General features: G+C 43.2%; 2 protein-coding genes across 6 annotated transcripts; both read left to right on the forward strand.

Moving 5' to 3' along the window:
* Positions 1-1,651: 1,651 nt before the first annotated feature.
* LOC133931458 (rho GTPase-activating protein SYDE1) lies at positions 1,652-9,699 on the forward strand. Its single transcript, XM_062378345.1, has 14 exons — positions 1,652-1,834; positions 3,948-4,210; positions 4,450-4,945; positions 5,033-5,374; positions 5,493-5,685; positions 5,858-6,021; positions 6,145-6,264; positions 6,350-6,438; positions 6,852-6,986; positions 7,119-7,245; positions 7,331-7,497; positions 7,701-7,953; positions 8,042-8,323; positions 8,399-9,699. The coding sequence occupies exons 1-14, from the start codon at positions 1,750-1,752 to the stop codon at positions 8,581-8,583; spliced, it is 2,901 nt and encodes a 966-aa protein (XP_062234329.1). The 5' UTR covers positions 1,652-1,749; the 3' UTR covers positions 8,584-9,699.
* A 1,045-nt stretch (positions 9,700-10,744) lies between these two features.
* Positions 10,745-24,411, forward strand: jakmip3 (Janus kinase and microtubule interacting protein 3). Of its 5 annotated transcripts, none has more exons than XM_062378346.1 (24): positions 10,745-11,042; positions 11,268-11,468; positions 11,538-11,780; positions 12,633-12,872; positions 13,301-13,501; positions 14,086-14,199; positions 14,302-14,457; positions 15,457-15,594; positions 16,213-16,248; positions 16,362-16,433; positions 16,912-17,016; positions 17,868-17,996; positions 18,096-18,179; positions 18,298-18,360; positions 18,435-18,533; positions 18,638-18,736; positions 18,860-18,919; positions 19,271-19,336; positions 19,577-19,645; positions 19,739-19,816; positions 20,067-20,300; positions 20,432-20,497; positions 21,202-21,261; positions 23,082-24,411. In XM_062378346.1, the coding sequence occupies exons 2-23, from the start codon at positions 11,334-11,336 to the stop codon at positions 21,250-21,252; spliced, it is 2,538 nt and encodes an 845-aa protein (XP_062234330.1). In that variant the 5' UTR covers positions 10,745-11,042; positions 11,268-11,333; the 3' UTR covers positions 21,253-21,261; positions 23,082-24,411. The 5 variants fall into 5 exon arrangements, with proteins under 5 accessions (XP_062234330.1, XP_062234331.1, XP_062234332.1 ...); XM_062378347.1 differs by having other exon boundaries at positions 18,860-18,913; XM_062378348.1 differs by lacking the exon at positions 13,301-13,501.
* Positions 24,412-24,713: the final 302 nt, after the last annotated feature.

The following is a 24,713-nucleotide window of genomic DNA, read 5'->3' on the forward strand; positions in this document are numbered from 1 at the left end:
TCAGTCTCATTTGAGGTGTCACCAGGTTCTCCAGGATTCTGGAAACAAAGAGGAGGTTAGATATCATCTTGATTAAACTTGTAAGAGGCTTTTAAAAGGAGGTTGAATTACGGCTAGTTGGAAGAAACTTGATAAGTCCAATGATGATTGTTTAAATGGAGATTCCCTCAGTTTGGTCTGACAGGTTGCAGGCAAGGGCCTGTCGTCCCTGTTTGTTCTCTGTGATGTGCCAGACTTCAGTGAAGTGGCCGATCAGGCTCAATTAAGATAATTCCCGCTCTTCAAGGGCTCTAATGGAACCTGACATTTCTTTAATTAATTAACAGAGGAGGTTAATGAATTCAGGTTTGACTGGCGGCTCCAGATGTCCAAACCTGCCCCGTCCCCCGTTTTTAATTTGCTGACTCATCCTCCGATCATCCGGAACCTCCCCTCCATGCTCCTCACCAGCATCCAACAGAGTGAGCTGACGGGCTTTTATTGTGAAAGATTTTGACCTATATCGTGAAAGAAACAGAGAAAGTAAAATAATATTTAGTTGTTTCTAGTGTTGAACGTGAAGGTTGATTGTGTTAGTTAGTGACACTTGAGTCTGTTTACAGATGATGTCACAGCAGAACTAACTAACTCACCCACAAATAAAATAAAATAAAACAAGATCAAATAAAATTAATACTATGTAAGAAAATGAAATATGGTTAAAAATGGAACAAAAACACATGAACCATCTCAGTAACATTTAATTATCTGATCAGTAGTTTTTAATTTGGACTCATTGAATCTGTTTCTTGTAGTTTGTCTCCATCTTGTGGAAAAATACAGAACTGAGAAACAAACTATGTATATGTATCTATATATACATAAATATATATATAAATATATAACTATATCTGCAGTATTTAAATGTCTATATATATATATATATATATAACTATATCTGCAGTATTTAAATGTTTATATATCTATAGTATTGTGTAGTAATGCAGCATGTAGGGAAGCACTGGGAGAATGCACAGCTCTGATCCATCCACCAAGACCAACCACTGAGTTTAAAACCAGTGAACCCAGCTGGGAGGGTCCGGGTCCTCAGGGCCGGGTCGGCCCCTGAACCCAGTGGAGTACCCGACCTTGTGCCCAGACTCACACACCGACTGTGGAAGCTCCTGAGGGTGAACTGCTTCTCATAGTTTTTATATTTACATGTTAAAATGCAGCAGAAGGGCGAGAGCATGACAGGAAACATGTGACAGATGCTGCAGGAGAAGTGCGAGTGAGAGCTAAGGTCTGTGAGCACACTGGATGTCCACTTTTATTTTGAAACTCTTTCTATCAGCAGACAACAGCAGAGGTGTAAATGATGAGAGTTGCCATGGTTACAGCAATCAGGAACACCTGGACCTGTAAAGTAAAGTAAATATTACAGGACTCAAATAATAATAAAATGATAAAAATATAACATGGTCAGGGAAACATGAAGGATATGATGAGTTTATTTCTGATTTTAATGGAACAAACTACATTACCCAGGCTTCCTCAGTTTTCCTTGTCTCCCAGTGGAGGGAGGAGCGTGGGAGGAGGGACAGGAGGAGGAGGGGGAGTTTGGGAAAGAATGTGAAGAATTTATATCCTGTTCAGAGTCATGGACTGAGGCATGAGGGACGAGGAGCTGTGATCGTCTGCTCTCCGGCCGGATCAGTCTCTGTGAAGACAGGGGAGGACGGGGGAGGACAGGGGAGGACGGGGGACACCATGGCCGAGCCCCTGCTGAAGAGAACATTCTCCAGACTCAGAGGGAAAGACAGAAGCCACAGGAAGACAAAGTCCAAACTGAGCGGTGAGGGAACAGTTTGTAACCCTAACCCAAGTGTTTGTAAACGCTGCTGCAGAGACAAGAGGATGTCCATTGTCATTGTCCTGAGGACATTCTCTGTGTTCATCCCGAGGACGTACTCTGTCTTCATCTTGAGGACGTTCTCTGTCTATAGTCTGATGATGTTCTCTGTCTCCATCCTGTGGACGATTTCTGTCTTCATCCTGAGGACATCCACAGCTGCTTCCTGATGTTGCATTGTGTCTATGGTTCACTTCTGTCTCAGTCTTGGTTCTTTCTGGATTTGCTCTTTACTAAATCATCAGACTCTGTCTTTTTTAAGACAAATTTAGACATGTATCCCAGCATGCACTTCACTGAACAAGCTGCGATGATGGTCATCTTCAGGGTTCGACTGTCAGAGGACCAACAGGAAGAGTCCCGTTACAAACCAGGTCTGCGAAGCGGGTTTAACATATCAAGGGTATATTTCAGTTATCTAGCTGAACTTGACCTTACATCACAATCAGGCTTAGTGATCACATGATGCTGGTTCATTAACCAGAATACATCTGAATATAAAGTCACATGTCTTTCAGGTGATCCCCGGTGGCCTCAAGCTCAGTTGCAGGAAAAAAAACACACAAATAAACTCTAAAGAAGGAAGAAGAATGTTTTTCATATATTTACAATACAACAGGTACAACACTTCTATTTCTACTGTATTTCGATATCAGTACACACATTCATTTTGATCCTATGGGTCAGGCTGGTTCTGTTCGGCTCCAGCAGCTGACAGAGGTTTATCCTCTGAGGAGAATCTAGATCTTTCAGAATCTCATCAGAGGAGCTCAAAGTATATTGTGGGTCTATGAAGACCCTGGTCCTCCTCAGAGACTCGAACCAGACCAACTCCACAGATCCCCTGCTGTTACATGTTGATTTACCCTCCCTCTCTCTCTCTCTCTCTCTCCCCCTCCCTCTCTCTCTGTCTGTCTCTCTCTCTCTCTGTTTCTCTCTGTCTCTCGCTCTCTCTTTCTCTCCGTGTGAGTAACTAAGTAAAGTTTAGTGAAAACGCTCAACTCATCAACACACAAGTTTAATGTGCCACTTCCTGTTTACAGAGTGGACCACTTCCTGTTATTAGACATGTGTGTGTAGTTTCTTCCTGTTTGTGTGATCTCAGGTACTTTGACTGACGGTTGTTGTTGCTGTGACAGAGTATAAACTTAAGAAATTCAAGTTAACCTCTGGTTTAAGTTACCTGGGTAATCCCCCTGGTAACTGATGCTTCAGTTTTATTTACATCTTACCAATCAGAGTCGTGACTGAAAGTGTTAAACATCTGTTTCAGAGTCATGTGATGTGAAACAGATGTTAGTTTGTGTTATCGGCTCTTAAAGGCGCCTTGTGCGTGTCTGAGTGTGTTTGTGTTGTGACGAATGAATAGTGAATAGCAGCACTGTGCTTAGTCTGGAATACAGAGAAGTCATTGACATCTGTGCAGACACATAAACACACAGACACACACACACACACACACACACAAACACACACAAACAGACACACACAAACAGATACACAAAGACACAGTCCTTTATCAGGTCCTCGTTGACATGACAGGAAATGGACACTGACCTCTTGATCGTGTCACTTCCTGTCTGGTAAATCATTGCAATGAGGTGGAGATGAAACATGGAGATAAAACAAGAGGAAAACTGGACTGATTCTGATCATGTGACTAGACATGAAGCCTCACGTGACTGGAGAGTCATCACATGACTCCGAGATCACTTCCCAGCTGAATAAAAAGGTTGGAGGAGAATTTATTGGTTCTTTATGTAGATCCTTAAAGATCTGCAAGGTTCAAATGTTACTGGGGAAGTTTCCAGGATTTTTGAGATGGTTGAATTGGGTCTAAAATAATCTTGCATTTGTCCTCTAGCAGCTTTAATGGGACTAAGGGCTTCTTGAAATTATCGTTATATTATATTATCTATAATTATTGATTATAGATTGAATTTAGGTTGATTATTGATGGGTACAGATTTAATAGACAAACACAAAGTAATTCACTGATTTCGAATCAAATGGTCACAATGCTAATAATATCTGTGTATGTGTGTGTTTCCTCCAGTTGATCCAGATGAGGTCATGTCGTCTTACCCTGATCAGACGTCATCATCACCATCAATGACAACAACAGTGAGAACAGCGGCACCATCAGACCCTGACCCTCCTTCACGTAACCACATCACAGTTGCTAAGAAACAGCACTGGGTAATCCAGGGGTCTGTCGCTCTGTCCTCAAGCCCCACCCCCAGGTCATTTCCCTGGCACTGCCCACCAGGGATATCCCAAGATACACCTGGGTGGACCTGCAGCCAAATGCAGGATAAGGTACAAAAAGTCATGTGTAGCTGTAATGGCTTCACAAGATGAAACTCCCTCTACTCATGATCATGAACATTCTGTCTTCTTTGAACCCTCTGTTCACAACTTCTTCTTCTCTGGCTTCAGGTAGTCTTTCTCCTGATAAATGACAACCCCCTGTGCTCCCTCTGTTCTATCTTCTTCTGTTTTCGTGAATATTTGTATCCTCGTTTCTCAAGTTTCACACCCATGCCTTATACTTCCAGATTGAGCAGTCCAGCGACAGGAAGTTAATCTGTCTTGCCTTGGACATTCCTGTCAGCTCTACAACAGTGTCTCAGGAAGCCTCCCAGTCAACGGGGGGCACCACTGATGTCCCCACCACCTCCATCAGCACCAAACGCTCCGGACAACGTGCTTACCTGCAGAGCCTGGATCGCAGCAGCCGAGCCTGGGTACTGTCTTCGGGAAAGTCCCAGGCTTCAGAGGATGTTTGTGGCCCTCCGGAGGACAGCGGCAGCAACATCTGGTACAACCCGATCCCAGAGGAGGAGGACGCCCCCCTGAGGGAGGCGGGGTTAGGAAGGAGAAGAGAGGAGAGGGAGGGAGAAGGGGATGCAATAAATAGGCTTGGGTCAGAAGATACTAGAGGAGAGGAAGGAGGGGTCAAGTCGATGGAGGCTCGTAGCGATGAACATCCGCTGGAGGGCGCTAACCCTAGTGTCAGCTACTGCACAGATGACATCACAGCAGAACTCACCGGTGAGAACACATCTGATTCCAGGTTGGACCTGGACATGTTTCATACAGATGTAAGTTACATGTAACTTCCATCTCTTTCCCCCTCAGACCGCCCCCCCTCTGACTATAGCCTCTCCTCCCAGAAGAAAGGAGGCGCGCCAGGTAGTGTGATTGACAGGCTGAAGTCTCCTGGTACAGTGAGGAAACTTTCTCAAAAGATGAAGAAACTTCCCGAACTACGACGCAAACTCAGCCTCCGCTCGTCATCTCGAGCTCAACGCCAGGCCGATGGCAGTAGAGGGGGCGGGGAGGAGTCTGGCATGAAGAAAGAGACATCATTTTCGACGTTGTCCAATCAGAATGTGATCAGCAGATATCACCTGGACAGCTCCGCTCCACCCACTCGTCCCCTGCGACAATCGTTGAGAGGATGCTCCGTGAGTAGAGGAGGTAAAGGTTCATGTAAAGCGTCACGTACGATGACAATAATGAACCTTCTCATGTTTTTCCAGCTGCACACACCCGTAGGTCAAAGTACCAGGATGTTAAATGTCACCTTTTCTTTCAGGTCATCTTAGCGATGGAGATTCTCCCGAACTGCTGCCACGGCACCAAGGTCCTAAACCTGCAGCTTCTCAGGAAATGTTGTGCGATGTGAGTTCGTTCCGGTTGTACCCGGGCTCTGATCCAGCTCGATGCAGCCAGAGGGTGACGGGTTTACTGACAGTCCACCTGCTGGGTCTGGAGGAGATGAAGACCAGGTACACTACACCTGTACATAGTTACATTACAGTGGCATCTGATGGACGTTAGTGGTACTGCAGCTCAGTTCCAAGTTCTGTTCCAACTTTTGTTAAACGAATCTGCTTGAAAGTGGTTGATCTTCTGGGGAGGTGACAGATAAACAGTTGAAATGGTTGCATGTGCTCTTAGGTCGGAGGGCAGTAAGGACGTTTTCCTCGCTATTCAGGTTGATGGGGTGACGAGAGCGAGAACCGCCCTCCTAAACCTGCGAAGCTCCGCCCTCTCGTTAAACCACACCTTCCATCTTGAGCTGGAGCGAGCTCGACAACTACGCATTGTGGTGCTGACACCAGGTGAGGTTATTGAAATTAATATTTTACTGGGAGGCTCCAGAGAAGTTCCAGAAAATGTCAGGGTTAGGTTATTTTGATCTCACAGACAGAACCTCCATAATATGTTATTTTCCTGTATTTCAGCCAATCCCCAGACAGGGGTTGTGTCTAAACCAGGATCTGATGTTAATCAGGCTTCCTGTGGTCCAACCAGGAACAGAGTGTGTGGTCTGGGCGGAGTCTCCATCCCGGCACTGTTTAAAGGTTCCCAACCCTCAAACATATTTCCCATCTAATGTTTAACTGTATACAAATTACAAATATAGTGAAACATGTTTGTGTCGTTCAGGGAGTCGGAGTCAACAGCTGTGTGTGAAACTGGAGCCTCGAGGACTCCTCTTCGTCAAACTGTCTCTGCACGAGAAGTGGGACACACAGGTAAACACTGCGCTCTCACCAAAGTGAATCTTCATCTTGCATTCCTAACATTAGTTCAGCAATCAGATCTTCATCATCTTCATCAGTTCAACATCTTCCTTAACTTCATCAGTGAAAGGCACAGGTGACTGGGACAATTATTCAGGCTATGAATTGGACTAGAGTAAGTAAATAAATAATTAAACAGGACTTAGTCAGAGGAAGGTAAAAGACTGAGAGTCACCTTCAGGCTCTGAGATGTACTGGGGCACCAGGTCATGTACAAATTATAAGTTATAAGAACCAGAAGGGTCCATTGACTCATTTCTGCTTGCGGCATTATAGTTGATGAAGTTATCAGAAAAAAGACCAACAGGAAATGTCCCAGTGCTCTTGATCAGTTCACCCTCTTCTTCCTCTTCTTCCCTCCACAGGTCAACACTGACACAGCACCTGTTAATGTATTTGGGGTGGAACTGCACCATCTGGTGGAGAAAGAAGGTAGTTCAGCTCCGGTTCCTCTGCTAATCCAGAAAACAGTGGCAGAGATCGAACGGCGAGGACTGAAGGTCTGCCTTTTTTTCTGTTATCAGGGCTGTGAGTGGTTGTTTGGGTTGAGATGTGTGATCACTGCAGACTCGTCATCTTGTTACGATGCAGTGTGCGATGGTCAGTCACATGATCCCATGTATGTCCGACAGGTGGTGGGTCTGTACCGACTGTGTGGATCTGCCGCCGTAAAGAAGGAGCTCAGGGATTGGTTCGAGAGGAACAGTTCAGCCGTCTGTCTCAGCGAGGACCTCTACCCTGACATCAATGTCATTACAGGTCAGAATTCAGAAGTGACTCTGGTGGTAACAGATCGCAGTCACTAGTTACTGGTGAATGGTGCTCATGAGTATTGTTTCTTCAGGTATTCTGAAGGATTACCTGCGTGAGTTGCCATCCCCGCTCATCACCAGGACTCTGTACCAGGTCGTCAGGGACACGATGACCCTACGACCCTCACCCACGGCCTCTGACCCCCAGGTGGCCCAGAGCACGGTGGAGTTGCTGTCCTGTCTACTTCCCCCAGAGAGGGTAACAGTTACTACAGTTATTAGTTATCCTACTGCTAAAGTAAATATCCCTACAGTAATCCTAAAGTTCAACAATACATCCTGCTCTAACTCAGGGGCCCACACCTGGAGGGCCCCTAAACAGTAGTATAAATTCTGATCAATCAGCTCTGTCGTTGTTCAGGTCGTTACTTCTCCTCTGTTTCTCCTCATGTCTGCCTCCAGGCAACTCTGTCACTGCTGCTCGACCATCTTAGTCTGGTGGCTTCCTTCAGCTCGTCAAACAGGATGACCCATCAAAACATTGCTGTTTGCTTCGGCCCAGTGCTCCTCACCCCGACCCAAGAGGCCTGGAGGGGAGGAGGAGGAGGAGGAGGGAGGGCAGCAAGGGGGAAAGGGTTCTGTGAAGAGATGGCGAGTGCGGTGGATTTTAAACGACACATCGAGGCATTGCATTACCTGCTGCAGCAGTGGCCAGGTGAGACAGGGGGCGCTGCAGCGTATTAATTCTCATTCTCAAATATTCTGGAAACTACTATGCCCTGTCTGTTTCTCCTTTTGTTCAGTGCCAGTACGTGACCACACCCGCGACTCCCCTCCTCCCTCACCCACCCTTCCCCATCCTCCCCCCAACCCGCAGCAGCGGCATCCTGTGCTGCGATTAGCTCTGCCTCAGAATCCTGAGGGGGAGGTGGTTGTGTCACGGCGGGGCAGAGTTGGTCAGTCCCGACTGGAGAGTCCACCACCGGTCAACCGCTACGCTGGAGACTGGAGTGTGTGTGGTCAAGACCTCCTGTCGGCTCAGGAGGCGGACTACGACGAAGTAGCAGGAAGTGACAGTGACAGAGGTAAAATGACGTCCAAAGCCAGGTGTTGATTTCATGCTATCATAGTCTGAACACGCCTCCTTGTTGTTGTTTCAGACAGCATCGATGAGGAAGTGGAAAAGAAGAAGGCCGTGTGGTCTTCTTCTGGAGCAGGTCTGTACGTTGATGACTTCCTGGACTTTGATGCTCCGTTCAACTGTCGACTCAGCCTGAAGGACTTCGACAATCTGATCCACGACCTTGACCGAGAGCTCGCCAAACACATTAACATCTGTCTTTAGAGGACGAGGAAGAGGAGGCGATGACCTCTGACCTTCAGTAACTGAAACAAACTGAAGAAAAGTCTCTGATGTTAAGATTTGTTTTTATTTTTATAATCATATATGTAACTGTCATCATGACGATGGGTAGTCAGCTTCTGTCTTTGCCAAAAAAACAACAAACCAGAATAATTTATTTTGTGATATGAAGGAACGAAGATGCTGCTGGTTCTTGTGTTGTCATCGTGTTCCTTCACTTCCTGTCCCAGCCATGTTCTGAAGACACTGTTCAGTGTTGCTGTTATTGTTGCTGTTGTGGATATCAGGGTCATCAATCACACTAGCTGACGATGGATCACCGTTTGCACTCCAGCCATAAGAAGCCATATCTTAACTTGTTGAGGCTTTTTGTTAAAGTAAAGCAGCTCTGCTGCCTCAGCCAATCAGAGCTCTGAGTTGTTTATCTCGTTCACACATGTTATTATATTGTGGTCACGTGATATATTTTTACCAAATGTCACCAGGGGGCACTGTAACTTTCCCATTGACACAATCCCAGATGTTTTAGCAGCTGTCACTGTTTATTTTATTTGTGATGTTTGTTCTCCTCTGATTTTTTATTATACAACAGTTTGATCCTCAGCTCTGCTGTCAGTCAAACTGTCCATGTCTGTGAATGGTCATATGCAGTAAACTCCGCCCCTTTCATTTGCACACACTCAGATCTTAATGACAAAAACCTGAGTTAACGTAACGAGTTGATAACCAGCGTCATTTGACCAATTAGTCTGACTGTGATAAGTTCAGCTGGATAACTGAACGATATCCTGGATATGTTGAACTGCAGCGTCCTCCTTAGGTCACACCTGGACCTGCAGCGCCCCCTATCTGTGTAGCAGCTCATATTTTAGCGGTACAGAGTTTACGCTCACTGTGTCACTGTAGTTTTCAACAGTATTAAATTGTTTTGCACATACTTCAACAAGCACTTACATTTTTTATCGATGATGTTTCTATGCAGACGATGTAACAATGTTTCTATGATGATGTAACCAAAGTGTTGAAGCACAATTCCTGTCGGAACAAACTGAACTTTTTATCCTGAACAATTCCTTATTAAACACTTTATTATTATCAGCTTGTTTTTGCTTTTTTAGATTTTTATTCAAATCTGATGAGAATTATTTCATACACAATAATTTCCTATAAAGTATGTGTTCTGAAGATTAAAGATTAAACATTGGTTAAATCTGTCAATATGTCTGTAGTCTCCCATGTTTTTTAAATCTTTAAAGAAAACTTCCCTTTATCCAACTTAACTTTATCTAACTTCACTTAATGTATTGTGATAAATGTGGTGGATCTGTCTCTGAGCAGCCAGCAGGTGGTGTCGAGAGATGATGATGTCGCAGTGATGTTTACCTGTGCAGGTGTTTGATGAGTTTGTGACAGAGTGAAGGACGAGAACAGAGAGAATCAAAATAAACTGCAGACAGCGAGAGATGACTTCAGACGACTGCTGGAGGAGGCCAACGTCAAAAAGTATTCATCCATTCAAATTCAAATTCATAAGGGTTAGGGTTAGGGTTTTATAAAAATTCAGTTTTTATAAAAGATAAGCATAAGAACATGTAACATTATATAAATATGACACTTACATGATAATAACATTAAATAACATGATCATAAAAATAATTAGTCAATTACATGATAATGATCAAAAAGTGTGTCCTCTGGAAACACAAGAAAACATGCAAACGTCAGTCATTAGATGATGTCACTTCCTGTCACACGATAGACACACGGTACTGTCACACCTTGCATTTAATTAGAATTCAATAAAATTATAATTGCATAAATATCAATTTGTATATTTTGTGTCAAATGAACCCAGGTGATTTCAGACACTTTACCCTACATATTCAAAATAGAGAGAAAGCAACACGTTTGTGTTCCCGTGTGAGGAACCTTGGAACTAGTGAGGACCAAGTGAGACAGGTGAGACAAGTGAGACATCATTGGCAGTGACAGGTGAAGGTGTGATGAGGGTGAGCTTCCAGCAGAGGGAGACAGAGCTGTTATGGATCAGCTCATCATCACTGAGGGATGCTGGGAGGAAGAGGAGGAGATGACGCCAGCAGAGGCTGCAGAGATGCTAACAGAACCGACAGACACACTGACAGCAACCAAAGCTAACTGCTAACACACAGACAGACCGAGAGAGAGAGAGAGAGAGAGAGAGAGAGAGAGAGAGAGAGAGAGAGAGAGAGAGAGAGAGAGAGAGAGAGAGAGACAGACAGACAGGTGGAGGGAGGCTGATTCTGGCTGTGCACACAAACACACACACTGAGCTACAGTGAAGCTTACTGCTGATAGCATGTTGTGGAGGGGAAGCTAACCTATTGACACACACACACACACACACACACACACACACATACACACACAGCAATGCAGTGCTGGAGGCTTTCTATTGGATGGTGAGTGATTTATCTCTTTGGGTGTGTGTGTGTGGGGGGGGGGGGTGCAGCACATACAGTGAAGATGACAGCAGGGTTGATGTTACCTTGGAAACAGTCATGTATACATTTTGTGAAGTGTTGTTCACCTGTCAAAGGGTCACATGACCTACTACAGGTACTATAGCCTCCAGTGCTGTGTGCTATGTACTACATGAATGTGTGTGTTTGTGTGTGCGTGTGTAGATGTAGTCAGCCTTCAGATTGACAGACAGCTCAGTGGGCGGGGCCAAGCCTGCAGGTGCAGGTGTGATGTCAAAGCGAGGAATTGGGGGGCGGGGGAAAGGGGAGCGACCGGACGCCATGGCAACCCTTCAAGCAGCTAATGATGAGCTTCGAGCCAAACTGACAGAAATCCAAATAGAGCTCCAGCAAGAGAAGAACAAGGTAAGGACTACACGGTGTCAATGTGGTTCCACAGTGTTCCAGTGTTGAGTCACATGACTGTGTCGTCAGGTGAGTCGTCTGGAGAGAGAGAAGAGTCAGGAGCTGAAGGCCGAGCACCACCGAGCCACGGTGGCTCTGACGGAGCTAAAGACCAAACTCCACGAGGAGAAGCAGAAGGACCTGGCCCTGACCAGAGAGACGCTGCTACGACAGCACGAGATGGAACTGATGAGGGTCATCAAGATCAAAGACGGAGAGATCCAACGTCTGAACGGACTCGTGCTCACGCTGCGGGACGGGTCCACGGACAAGGTGATCTGGTCTCTGTCCTAGACATCCTCTCATTGGTTACACTGGATCCTCATCGTCACATGTATAGTGTATCACACTTTCTTCTCAGGCTCCTGACTGAGGTCTCTACAATACTCCAGTATGTCTTTGTCTGACTTGGGGGGTTTTCCTACTTGGAGGGGTCCAGAATGATCCTGATCAGGTCCTCTTAATCCTGGATCTGTGAGCCCCTCAACCTGTCACTGACTCCAAAGTCTAGGAACTCTTTCAAGGAAACCCTAACCCCTAGGATTAGGACCATGAAAACAGGGTTTTAATTAGGACCAGGATCACAAGGTTTGAGCTTGGACCAGGACCAAAGGGGTAGGACAAGGACAGCATGGCTTGAGTTAGGACCAGGACCACAGGTTCAGGGTTAGGAGCAGTAACACAGCATCAGACCAGGACCACAGGGTTTGATTTAGGACCAGGATCACGGGGGTAGGGGCAGGACCACAGCTGAGGACGGGTGATCTGTACACAGGCTCTTATACTGTCACCGTGTGGGTACAATGATAGTTTTCAAAGTTTGTCAATCATATATAGACTTAACAGAGAAACTCACACAACATCAAGATTAAACGGCTGTTCCACTGATCCAGGACCAGGACAGAGTCCATATCTGTTCCCTTGAGTTCGAATAGTTTGAGAAGTCTTTGTTATCCTTTAGGTCATTCGTTCTTGCTTGTGTTTATTCAGTCATCACTGTAACAGGTTTTGAAGGTCGTCCAGTCCAATTGTCTTGGGTTTAAATGTCTCTTGTGAGGGTTAGGGTTAACCTTTACCCATCTCACTAGAAAACTAGAACATCCAACTCTTGGTCTTGTTGTTCAGGTGAGGAGCGCTCTGCTGGCGGAAGTGGAAGAGGCAAGGAGGAGCTGGGAGGCAGAGCGTTGTCGCCTCCAGCAGGAAGTTCAGGAGCTAAGAGGAGCTAAGAGGTTCACAGAGGAGGCTCTGATGTCAACTCAGCAGGCCTGTCAGGCCCGAGCAGCCGATCTGCGATCGGCTCATCACCAACATCAGGAGGTGCTGAACAGAACCAAGAGAGACTGCGAGAGGGAGATCCGCCGACTGGTACAAGACAGCATCACACATACATGTCTGAAAACATGGCACATGTCTGCTCAAACACAAATCTGCTCATTCTAATGTACTGTTGTCCTCATCCCTCAAACACATCGTCATGGGACTAGTAGTCTGAAGTTAACGTGTCCTGACCTCCAGTCATTTGTCTGCTGTGAACTTCCTGTGATGAACCCGCTGTGACACAGTGGTTCTTCAAACACAGGCTCTGACCCTCTGGTCCTCTAATTCTAACCAGACCCCTGAATTCAATGACCCACCTGTAATAAAGCTTCATACTTCAATCTATTTTCATCCCACTACCTGTCTAACAGACCAACTCTGCCCTTCACCTGCCTGTCTACTTGTAGATCTACTTGTTTAACCCTTCCTCTTACCTGTCTGTCTCCCTATGTGTGTGTCTCACCATGTGTGTGCAGATGGATGAGATAAAACTGAAGGACCGAGCGGTCAGTGTTTTGGACAAAGCGCTGGGGCTGCAGGCTGGACATGCTCACCGCCTGCAGCTGCAGACTCAGGCAGCAGAGCAGCAAATCGCAGCCCTGAGAGACGCCCAGAGGGTGGGGACAAACCAGCCCAGTCACACCCCTAGCCCCGCCCCTAACACTGCTCCTCACATTGTAAGCTCCGCCTCGTCTCCATCGTGCTGCATGATGTAGAATCAAACTTCCTGCTCCCTGATCTCATCATGACACCATCAAACATGTGGAGCCTCTTATCCTCAGACTCACACATCCCTTTGCTCAAAGCTCAGTGATCTTCACGTCGCAGACGGTCATGTGACCAGATGATGTGTTGTTCAGGTGTGTGCGTTCAGTCAGTCCTTTAAACCAATGGGAAACATTTCAACTTTGGTTTCAGAAGCTTTTTCCAGTGAAACGTTTTCAGTGACTGACGTGTTGTTATATCATGTTTTCTCCTAATGTGACTTTTATCAAAGAGAGGAAGTGACATGTCATAACCATAACGACATCAACCCCCGACCATGGAGCGTGACGAGCTACAGGTTTGCAGTTAATTAAGTCCATTCACTTTATGGTGTGTGTGTGCATGTGTGTGTGTGTGCGTGTGTGTGTGTGTGTGTGTGTGCCCGCGTGTGTGTGTGCGCGCGTGTGTGTGTGTGTGTGTGCTTGTGTGTTTGTGTGCGTTTGTGTGTGTGTGTGTGTGTGTGTGTGCGTTTGTGTGTGTGTGCTCGCGTGTGCAGTCTCAGGAGGACCGGGACACCCGGAGGTTTCAGTTGAAAATTGCTGAGCTCAGCTCCATCGTCAGGAAGCTGGAGGATCGGAACGCACTGCTGTCTGAAGAACGCAACGAACTGGTAACACACACACACACTCAGACAAACAACCACACACACATCCTTCATTTGTACAATTTCTTTTTGTGTGTTTATGCTTGTTTATTGTTCACTCACGTTAAGCTGAAGCGCCTGCGAGAGGCGGAGAGTCAGTTTCTTCCTCTTCTGGACAAAAACAAACGACTGAGCCGGAAGAACGAGGAACAGGCGCTGGCCCTGCGTCGCCTCGGCAACAAGCTGCAGTTTGTCACACAGGAGAACCTGGAGATGGTAGCTATGGTAACCAACACTGCTATGGTTTTGTGTCAGTCTTTGAGTCGAAGTGAAGCTTTCAGGAAATACATTAAGTCAAGTTATTGTTATTACACAAATGTATTATGCAACAAGATAACAACAGGTCCTGCTAAAGCTAGTTAGCTTAGCTTTGTGACCTCTGACCTACAGGTCATGTGAGTCAGTTTGGACCATTTACATGACTTCAGGATTAAAAACTACAAACAGAAAACTACAAACAGAAAACTACAAACAGAAAACTACAAACTGAAAACTACAAACAGAAAACTACAAACAGAAAACTACAAACAGAAAACTACAAACAGAAAACTACAAACAGAAAACTACAAACAGAAAACTACAAACAGAAAACTACAAACTGAAAACTACAAACTGAAAACTACAAACAGAAAACTACAAACTGAAAACTACAAACAGAAAACTACAAACTGAAAACTACAAACAGAAAACTACAAACAGAAAACTACAAACAGAAAACTACAAACAGAAAACTACAAACAGAAAACTACAAACTGAAAACTACAAACAGAAAACTACAAACAGAAAACTACAAACTGAAAACTACAAACAGAAAACTACAAACTGAAAACTACAAACTGAAAACTACAAACTGAAAACTACAAACTGAAAACTACAAACTGAAAACTACAAACTGAAAACTACAAACAGAAAACTACAAACAGAAAACTACAAACAGAAAACTACAAACAGAAAACTACAAACAGAAAACTACAAACAGAAAACTACAAACAGAAAACTACAAACTGAAAACTACAAACTGAAAACTACAAACAGAAAACTACAAACTGAAAACTACAAACAGAAAACTACAAACAGAAAACTACAAACAGAAAACTACAAACTGAAAACTACAAACTGAAAACTACAAACTGAAAACTACAAACAGAAAACTTCAGACGAGAAGTTCCCTGAGTGTCAGATGTGTTACCTGTCACCATGGTAACAGATGGTTGTCGTCCATAGAGACGACCCAGTTCCTTAAACGACCTGGACCGCAGCCACTCCACCAGCTGCCATGGTTACAGCCAGGAGGACAGAGAGATGGAGTTTCTACGGTTACAGGTTCTGGAGCAACAACACATCATCGATGACCTGTCCAAGGTAAAGTACTACTACTAATATTGCAACTGCTACTACCTACAGGGGTAGTACTGCTGACAGAAAACTCACAGCTCACTGTCATATTTACACAGAAGCCGTGACCTCATGTAACAGAGCAACATGTATTGCAAGGAAGGATTATTACAGAGAATGCTGGGAACCCTGGATTACTATTGATCACGGTTGAGCAGCTACTTCACATTAGCACCTGCAGCTCTCTCCATCAAAGTGTGAAGAGCTGGCCCATGGAGCGTCTTCACTAATCCTGTCAAACGAGGCTTCATCACATGAATCAATCAATCAAATTTTATTTTATTTCACATGAAGGGATCTGTGTGAGTTACACTCAGAGTCTGAGTGTAACTACACTCAGAGTCTGAGTGTAACTCCTCCGATATAACATTCATAACATTATTAATTGTTTTTACTTTTATAAACATGTTTTTATTTTCACTAACATGTTTCTATTTGTATCCATATTGTATGTAAAGCACTTTGAGTTCATTATTATCATAATTATTATTATTGCTAATGGCTACTGCAAGTACTGCTCCCACTAATACTACTTCTACAGTTTTTCAGCACGACTGAAATCACTAAAAGTTTCTTTATTTTCAGGCTCTGGAGACGGCTGGTTATGTAAAGAATGTTATAGTAAGTATATATGTGTGTGTACATATATGTAAACTTTACTCTGCTTTCACTAATTGTGTAGTTGTTCATGTTGTTGTGGTGTTGATGACTTTGTGTTGTTGTGTTTACTGGAGGAGAGAGACATGTTACTGAGATACAGACGTCAGGACTCAGTGAGGAGGAAACGAACCTTCAGAGCCTGCAGGGTGAGACTGTACACACTTTATTACACACACTTTATTACTCACACTTTATTATACACACTTTATTATACACACTTTATTACACACACTTTATTATACACACTTTATTATACACACTTTATTACACACACTTTATTACACACACTTTATTATACACTCTTTATTACACACACTTTATTACACACACTGGTCCTGGTCCTGTTAGGATTACAGGGTCAGAGGTCAGGGGTTGAAGGTCAAAGGTCACTCTAACCTTTTGCCTCGTAAACACAATGTCTCAGGAACTCCTCCAGAGAACTGTTTTAAGATTTGGCAAAAACATTCGCTTGGACTCACAGATGAATTGATTAGATGTAGGTGGTCGAAGGTCACGGGTCACAGCGTTTTTTTATAGATTCTTTATTGTTTTGTTATTTATGAGGGGTTGTTCATAAACATATTCAATGAAATTGTATTTGTGTGTGTGTCTGTGTGTGTGCAGGTCATAGAGACTTTCTTTGGTTATGATGAAGAAGCGTCGGTTGACTCTGATGGATCGTCTTTGTCTTTTCACACCGACAGAACTCCAGACACTGAACCAGAGGAGGTAACACACACACACACACACACACACACACGTCTCAATGACTTCATAGGATGGTACTTTGACTTTAACCTCAACCATAACTAATAGTTTTTCCCAAAACTTGAACCCGTCTTACAACTAAACCTGACAAACCCTAAATCTGCTCTAAACTTAAACCTGAACTTACCTTGAACTTGACCTTAATCGTATCTTGGCCTTAACCTGAACTTCTGAACTAAACATATTCTTTCCATTTAAAGCATGTCGCCTCTCAGACCTGTTTGAACATTTCACAACACTCGTCACCGATGTTAATCTTCTCTCCTCGGATGCTGAGGTCCTACTTATCGTCAGTTTTTGACACCATCAACCAATCTCTTTCCCAGCTTGACTCCTCCCTCAACATCGATGACAACGCTCACTGTGATGGGCCTCATCACAGTATCAAACATCTGCCCCTCCACTCTTTCCTAAGGCGTCCCCCAGGGTTCGCAGCTTGGTCCTCTCCTCTTCACCCTCTACCCGCTTCTTCTCTGAAGCATCATTCATGGTCATGGTCACCACATCCCCCCCCCCCTCCACTCTAGCTGCATGAAGTCCTGGAAGAGTTAACTTCCTCAAACTCATCAATAACCCTAAGCCTAACCCTAACCCTATCAGTTTAAAATCCCTGGAAATAAAAAATCCTTTCCATTGACACTGAAACGTTAGCCTCCCTCTGAAACTCTGTCCAAACAAACTGGACTGGTTTAACCTCTGGTTAATAACTGGTTAATAACTAGTTTTTAAATTCTTAATAATGACTGTTGATTGGTTAATAATTGATTAATAAACACCTCATTAACCTGTGGTATTCTGTTTGTGTGTTTAAGACGTCTGTTCGTGAGGAGGCGGAGCTTCGTTACCGTCAGCTGACTCAGGAGTACCAGGCGCTGCAGCGAGCTTATGCTCTCCTGACGGAGACAAGTGGAGGAAACTACGATGCAGAGAACGAGATCAAGGTGACCAAACCACTGAGCAAGGCATCGGCAGAAAGGGTTCTGATTCCTGTGTTGGAGCAAGGCGCTGGCAGGTTGACGGTTTGAATCCCTGTGTTTCAGACAAGAGAGCAGCTGTTGACAGAAATTAACCGATATCAAAGTCGAGTCAGTGACCTGGAGACAGCGCTAACACAACAAGGACTGGTAACACACACAGACAAAAAAGCAGACACACACATATTCACCTGTCACCTCCCTCTCTCTTACATGCCCCCCCCCCCCCCCCCCATGTTTGTCTGTCTCCCACCTGTCTGCCCTTCAGGATGTGCAGTGGGTGGAGCAGAAACAGTCTCTCTATCAGAGGAACCAGGAGCTCGTTGAAAAGGTAAAAATATTTAGACACAAAATCAAGTTCGATGACAACACATCAGCTGATCCGAGTGTGGTGGTGTTGTTCAGGTGAAGCTGATGGAGGCTGAAGAGCTGCGACTGAAAAACGACATTCAAGATGTCAGAGATCAAAACGAACTGCTGGAGTTCAGGATCCTAGAGCTGGAGGTAAACAAACATCAACAACAATAACAAAACCCAGTCACACTGAAATCAACAACAAATTTAAACAGTCACACACTGTGTTTCGATGTAAACTCTATTGGTTCTAGGAGAGGGAGCGACGTTCACCTGCCATTAACTTCCAACCACTCCATTTCCCAGAAGGCCTCAGTCCTCTGCAGATCTACTGTGAGGCAGAGGGCGTCACAGTGAGTAACTCCTGAATACATATGATCACGTGACCCCATGAACACATGATCCCATCTTCACCAACTAACATCCTAACATCCTAACTCTGTGTCATCACGTGTATGATGTGTTATATTCCTCAGGAAATTGTGATCTGTGAGTTGATGAAGAAACTGGACATTCTGGGAGATAACGCCGTAAGTGTATGTTGAATTTATTTTGTACAAGTATGTTTCATTGATGTCAATTTGATCTAAAGAATAATCAACTTGTGATTTATCTGATGTTGGAATCATATTATCCAGTCCCCACAATCATTAGAGTTAAGATTATTTTATAACATATTACATATTACCCACATATAACATGTTAACATGATGTAAATGTTGACATGTTGTGAAAAGATTGTTATTATGTTGACACCCTGACACTTTTGTGACATGTTGAATTCATGTTATTGTCCTGTTAAGTAATTATCATGTTGTTGACACATTGTTTACATGTTGTTACATGTTAATGTCATTCAAATGTTCTTTTGCCTGTTTTAACTGTAGAATCTGTCCAATGAGGAGCAGGTGGTAGTGATTCATGCCAGGACTGTGCTCACGTTGGCAGAGAAGGTAACACACAACTGACATGAACACACAATATTTGATTGTTGACCTGTATAGACCTTTGACCCACATTTAAATATGTCTCCTGACCTTCGACAGACCAGGTCACTTCCTGTTGTGTCTCTATGACAGGGTCTGAACCACAGGTTGAAAACCTCAGGTGTTTATATGAACTTGATTCTGTCTCCACCTGTCTGTCTGTCTCCACCTGGCTGTCTGTCTCCACCTGGCTGTCTCTCTGATCAGTGGCTGGAGTCCATTGAAGTGACAAAGTCATTTCTGCAGCAGAAGATGTTGGACATTGAGAGTGAGAAGGTGAAAAATGTATAATAATAGTTAGAATTTGTTCATAGTTTCGGTTATAGCTGCTGACTTGTGACCTTTGACCTCTTTTGTGTGTCTGTCTAGGATCTGTTCAGTAAACAGAAAGGTTATCTGGACGAGGAGCTGGACTACAGGAAGCAGTCGATGGATCAGGCTCACAAGGTCAAAAAACACACAGCGTAAAACAACCAACACACAAATAACACACAAACAAACAAAAGAAAAAAAAGATGAGTAACAAGTGAAGTGACAAACACACAGAGTAACAGAGTTAACACACAAACAACACAACAAACACAAAAGTAGCACAAAAATAATCTGAAACCTGGTTATAATGTGGGATTAACCTTCATTTAATTTTCAAACTGTTCATATTAAATATTTAGATTTCTGATGTTAAAATTTGATCCAGAGGATCCTGGAGCTGGAGGCCATGTTGTTTGAGGCTCTGCGGCAGGAGGAGTCATCCAGGATAGAGGGATTCAAGATGGACGACAGTCGTCTCTCTGAAACACTAACGGAGGAGGAGAGGGAGGGGCTAAGGAGAGCCATGGACCAATGGAAACGAAGTGTGATGTGTGAACTGAGAGAACGAGATGCTCAGATTCTCAGAGACAGGATGGACATACTGCAGCTGACGCAACAGGTAAACATGTCAACAACTATTCAATCAATCGTTTTGGCAGCTTTGTTTGTGTAAGAACTTTTATACAAACAAAATATCACAAACAGTGAAACAGTCAAACAACATTTACCAGAGATGTTTTTGTTTGTCAGAGAAACAAGGAGCTGGAGGAGTTCATAGAAAATCAGAAACGACAGATCAAAGAACTGGAGGAGAAGGTAAAACATGTGACATGTCAGTGACATGTTAGACAATCCAGTTACATTTATCTCCATGGCTACAGTAAATCATCACCATCATCATCATCATCATCATTACTATCATTATCTTCATCATTATCATCATCATCTTCATCATTATCATCATCATCTTCATCATTATCATTATCATCTTCATCATTATCATCATCTTCATCATTATCATCATCATCTTCATCATTATCATTATCATCTTCATCATTATCATTATCATCATCATTACGATCATCATCTTCATCATTATCATCATCATCTTCATTATCTTCATCATTATCATCATCATCTTCATCATTATCATCATCATCTTCATCATCATTACTATCATCATCTTCATCATTATCATCATCATCATTACCATCCTCATCTTCATCATTATCATCATCATCATTACTATCCTCATCTTCATCATTATCATCATCATCTTCATCATTATCATCATCATCTTCATCATCATTTCTATCATCTTCATCATTATCATCACCATCATCATTTCTATCTTCTTCATCATTATCATCATCATCTTCATCATTATCATCATCATCTTCATCATAATTTCTATCATCTTCATCATTATCATCACCATCATCATTTCTATCATCTTCATCATTATCATCATCACCATCATCATTTTACTGACTCTTCTCTGTTTCCTGTTTTTCTTCTAGTTCCTCTTCCTGTTTCTCTTCTTCTCTTTGGCCTTCATCCTCTGGTCCTAACAGCAGCTGGTGAGTTCATGTTTTCTAATATTTGAGTGATGGTTCACACGCAGGACTTGTTCACACCTTGTTTGTTTCAGTCTTTTAGTTGAGTCTGAACCTAAACATCAGGTGTGAAAGGTTCCTCAGACACGCTTCAGACCAACACCCACATTCAATTCAATTTTATTGGAGGTCACACCTTGTTGGGGTGAGCAGGGAAAATGGGTAGGAGAACCCTAACCTAGAGCTGCATCACTAAGGGATGTTTCAGGACCTGATCCAGAACTATAAGCTTTATCAGAGGGAACATTTTAAGTTCCTTACATGTAGAGATGGTTTCAGACTGTAGAACCCAGAGTGGGAGCTGGTTCCACAGGAAAGGAGCCGGGCAGCTGAAGGTTCTACCTTCTGTTCTGCTCTTACAGACTCTAGAACCACCAGAGAACCTGTGTTTTGGAAGAGCAGTGATCTATCAGGACAGGACAGTGTTATGAGCTTGTTGATACATGAAGGGTTTGAATGTTCAGATCTTTCTATGTGAGGAGCAGGATCTTGATGTTCAGAGTTTCACAGGGAGCCAGTGCAGAGAAGCTCAGAGCAGTGAGATGATCTCTTCTGGTTCCTGTCAGCTCTCGTGCTGCAGCATCTTGGACCAACTGGAGCTTCTCACAGACTCACTGGGACGTCCTGATAATAAAGACTTACACTGGTCCGGTCTAGAGGGAACAAGTGGACGAGTTTCTCAGCTTCCTTCTGAGACAGGATGTTCCTGATGTTCATAATACTGTGCAGGTGGAAGAAAGCTGGCCTACAGACTTGTTTTACATGTGGGTCACATGTCCTGGTCCTAACTGAAGGTTCCTCACAGTGGAGCTGGGGGACAAACTAACAACAAGGGGACTATCTGGTCCCACAGTGTTTCTCTCAGATGTTTAGGGACAATGACAATGAGCTCAGTCTCAATTTAGAACTAGTTTAGCTCTGGGTCATCCCGACCTGGATGGTCTTGAGACGTTCCTGAAGTTGAACTAAGTGATTAGATTCATCAGGCTTCATAGATATGTACAGCTGGGTGTCGTCTGCGTAACAATGGAGTGTACTTGGTGCTTTCTGATGATGTTGTAGGAACTGTTGAGATTTTCTGTTCTTTTAAGGTCTCGACCTTAAAAGGTACAGTGCCGGAAACTAAAGTTTAGCCCGACCAGAAGAGATGTTCTGGGTCTGGATCAAACTGAACCATGGTTCTGTACCAGAGTGAAAACTCTTTTTTGGATAGTCTGAATTTTGGAGCAATCACAGGAAGTATAGAAAGAATTAATCAGTAGAAGAAGAAGCATTCTTCTACTCCAACGATAAAATGTTTAACCACAAAGACGTATAGTTGGTGCATTTGAACTAGTGTAGAGTACTGTAGTACTGTGTAGTACTGTGTAGTACTCTGGAGTACTGCGCCCTGAAGGTGCTAATGCTGCTAGTGATACAATCATGATGTTACCATGGAAACCAGATGAAGCACTTCATTCATTTTCCCAATTAAAACAGAATATTTACCACCCCCCCACCCACACACCTGACATCACACCCATGTCTGCCGTCTACAAACCAATCAGAGGCAAGTATAGGTAGACTCCGCCCACATAGGTGATGACGACAGGACGTACGTATGTCAGACAAAATTCTTTAGTCCCTAAATTACAACGTGAAACCAAAACTAACAGATCAAATGAGACTATGGAACAAACGCATGCATTTATATATATATATATATAAATATAAATATAAATATGTATATATATATACTGTAAAAGGGTTACTGTTAACGTTAATGTCTGTGTTCATGTCTGTAGTCAGCTTTTTTCTCAGAGGCTTGTCTCAGCAAGGATCCAGGGTTTGGAACCAGCAGCTCACTGACGGAAGCACATTGGCCTGCCCCGACTCCTCAGCCAATCAGATCAGAGTCCAGCTGTCGCCTAACTGCACCATAACATCCTCCCAGAATTCCACTGTGCTGCATCTGATGAAGAGAATGGTTTCCTCTTAGAGCTGACAAACACATGGTGGCGTCAGTGAGTCACTGGATTATCATGGTGCTGGACTGAACTATTTATTCAGACTGTTTTTAACCTACCAGCTGTTCTCAGAAACAAACCTGACTGGAAACATCTCTAGTTAGTTCAGTCGCTCAACTGGTTGACCGCAGTGTTGACATTGTTGTTAGTTAACTGTTAATGAAGGACTCAGAACTCAGACGTGTTGAGAACAACAATGATGGAAAACTAATGCAAGTTAATTCAACTTTGTTCTGATTGGCTGTTCCACCTGCAGACTGGTGAATAGTGTAACTTCCCTCGTGGATCTGAGGTGACAATGTGTAACCATCTCATAGTTTTGCAGAGGAAATGAACTGGAAGATGAAGCTGTTCAGAAAAAAATGAATCTGAACATTATCAATGATAATAATATTGAATAATATTATTCTGATCACTGATAAAAACAAGTCAACTGGACTTGGTTGAGTTGAGTCGACTTGTTTATGTCACATGGATTTAACATAACCTGGATGACTGAGAATCTCAGAAATATTGTGATCAGTTTCACATGAGAGCAACGTTTCACACATGAACAGTTCAGTGCTTCACATCAATAGTATATTATATTATATTACTGAGAAAATAATTGGATTCTGTAGTGTTCAAACATAAAAACATTTTTTTACTTATTTTCAAATCATATTGATTTTTTGTTAAATTTTGTGTTTGTTTTTCATGTTTCACTTTCGTTATTTTCATCAAAACTGTTGTAGAAAAAGAAAAACATGAAAATATTTAATAATCGAATGAAATATTGAATATTTCTCTGATTTTAAACCAAAGCAGAATTATAAAATGTTTTAAAAAATGGATCCTGCTGTTGAACTTTTCTGATTCCAGATGGTATTTTTTTATCCTGTGAGTCTGAACATCCTACGAGTCGACAGTTTTCTGTGATCACATTAAAACAATGAACAATAAACTGTGTTAGTGTTTGCTTTTGAATATTGAACTTTAATCAGATTGTGTTTGGTGGAACCATCTTTATTTTCTCGTTCGGACCACAACGAGTTTCCTCATCTGACCCACAATGATTTAGACTCATTAATTGATCACTGATCAATAAAAACAAAAGATCTATAAAAACACAAAGATGTATAATATTAGTATATAATAAAAAAATTATATTTCATAAAACATTTGTCAGTTTTGTTCCTGTTAAACAGAAAGTGACATCAGATTACAACACGACATCTTCATGTAAGAGACACACTTTATTATACTGTGTGCTAGTATGTGTGTGTTTGACAAAGTGAATGTGACAAAGAGTTCAGACTGAAACAACCTCAGGTTCAGAACATCTACAGTGATGAGCACTGACCTGTGTGTGTGTGTGTGTGTGTGTGTGTGTGTGTGTTCACTGAAGGTCAAATGACTGAGTCGTTCACT

Source organism: Platichthys flesus, chromosome 20, assembly GCF_949316205.1.
Source record: "Platichthys flesus chromosome 20, fPlaFle2.1, whole genome shotgun sequence".
NCBI lineage: Eukaryota > Metazoa > Chordata > Actinopteri > Pleuronectiformes > Pleuronectidae > Platichthys > Platichthys flesus.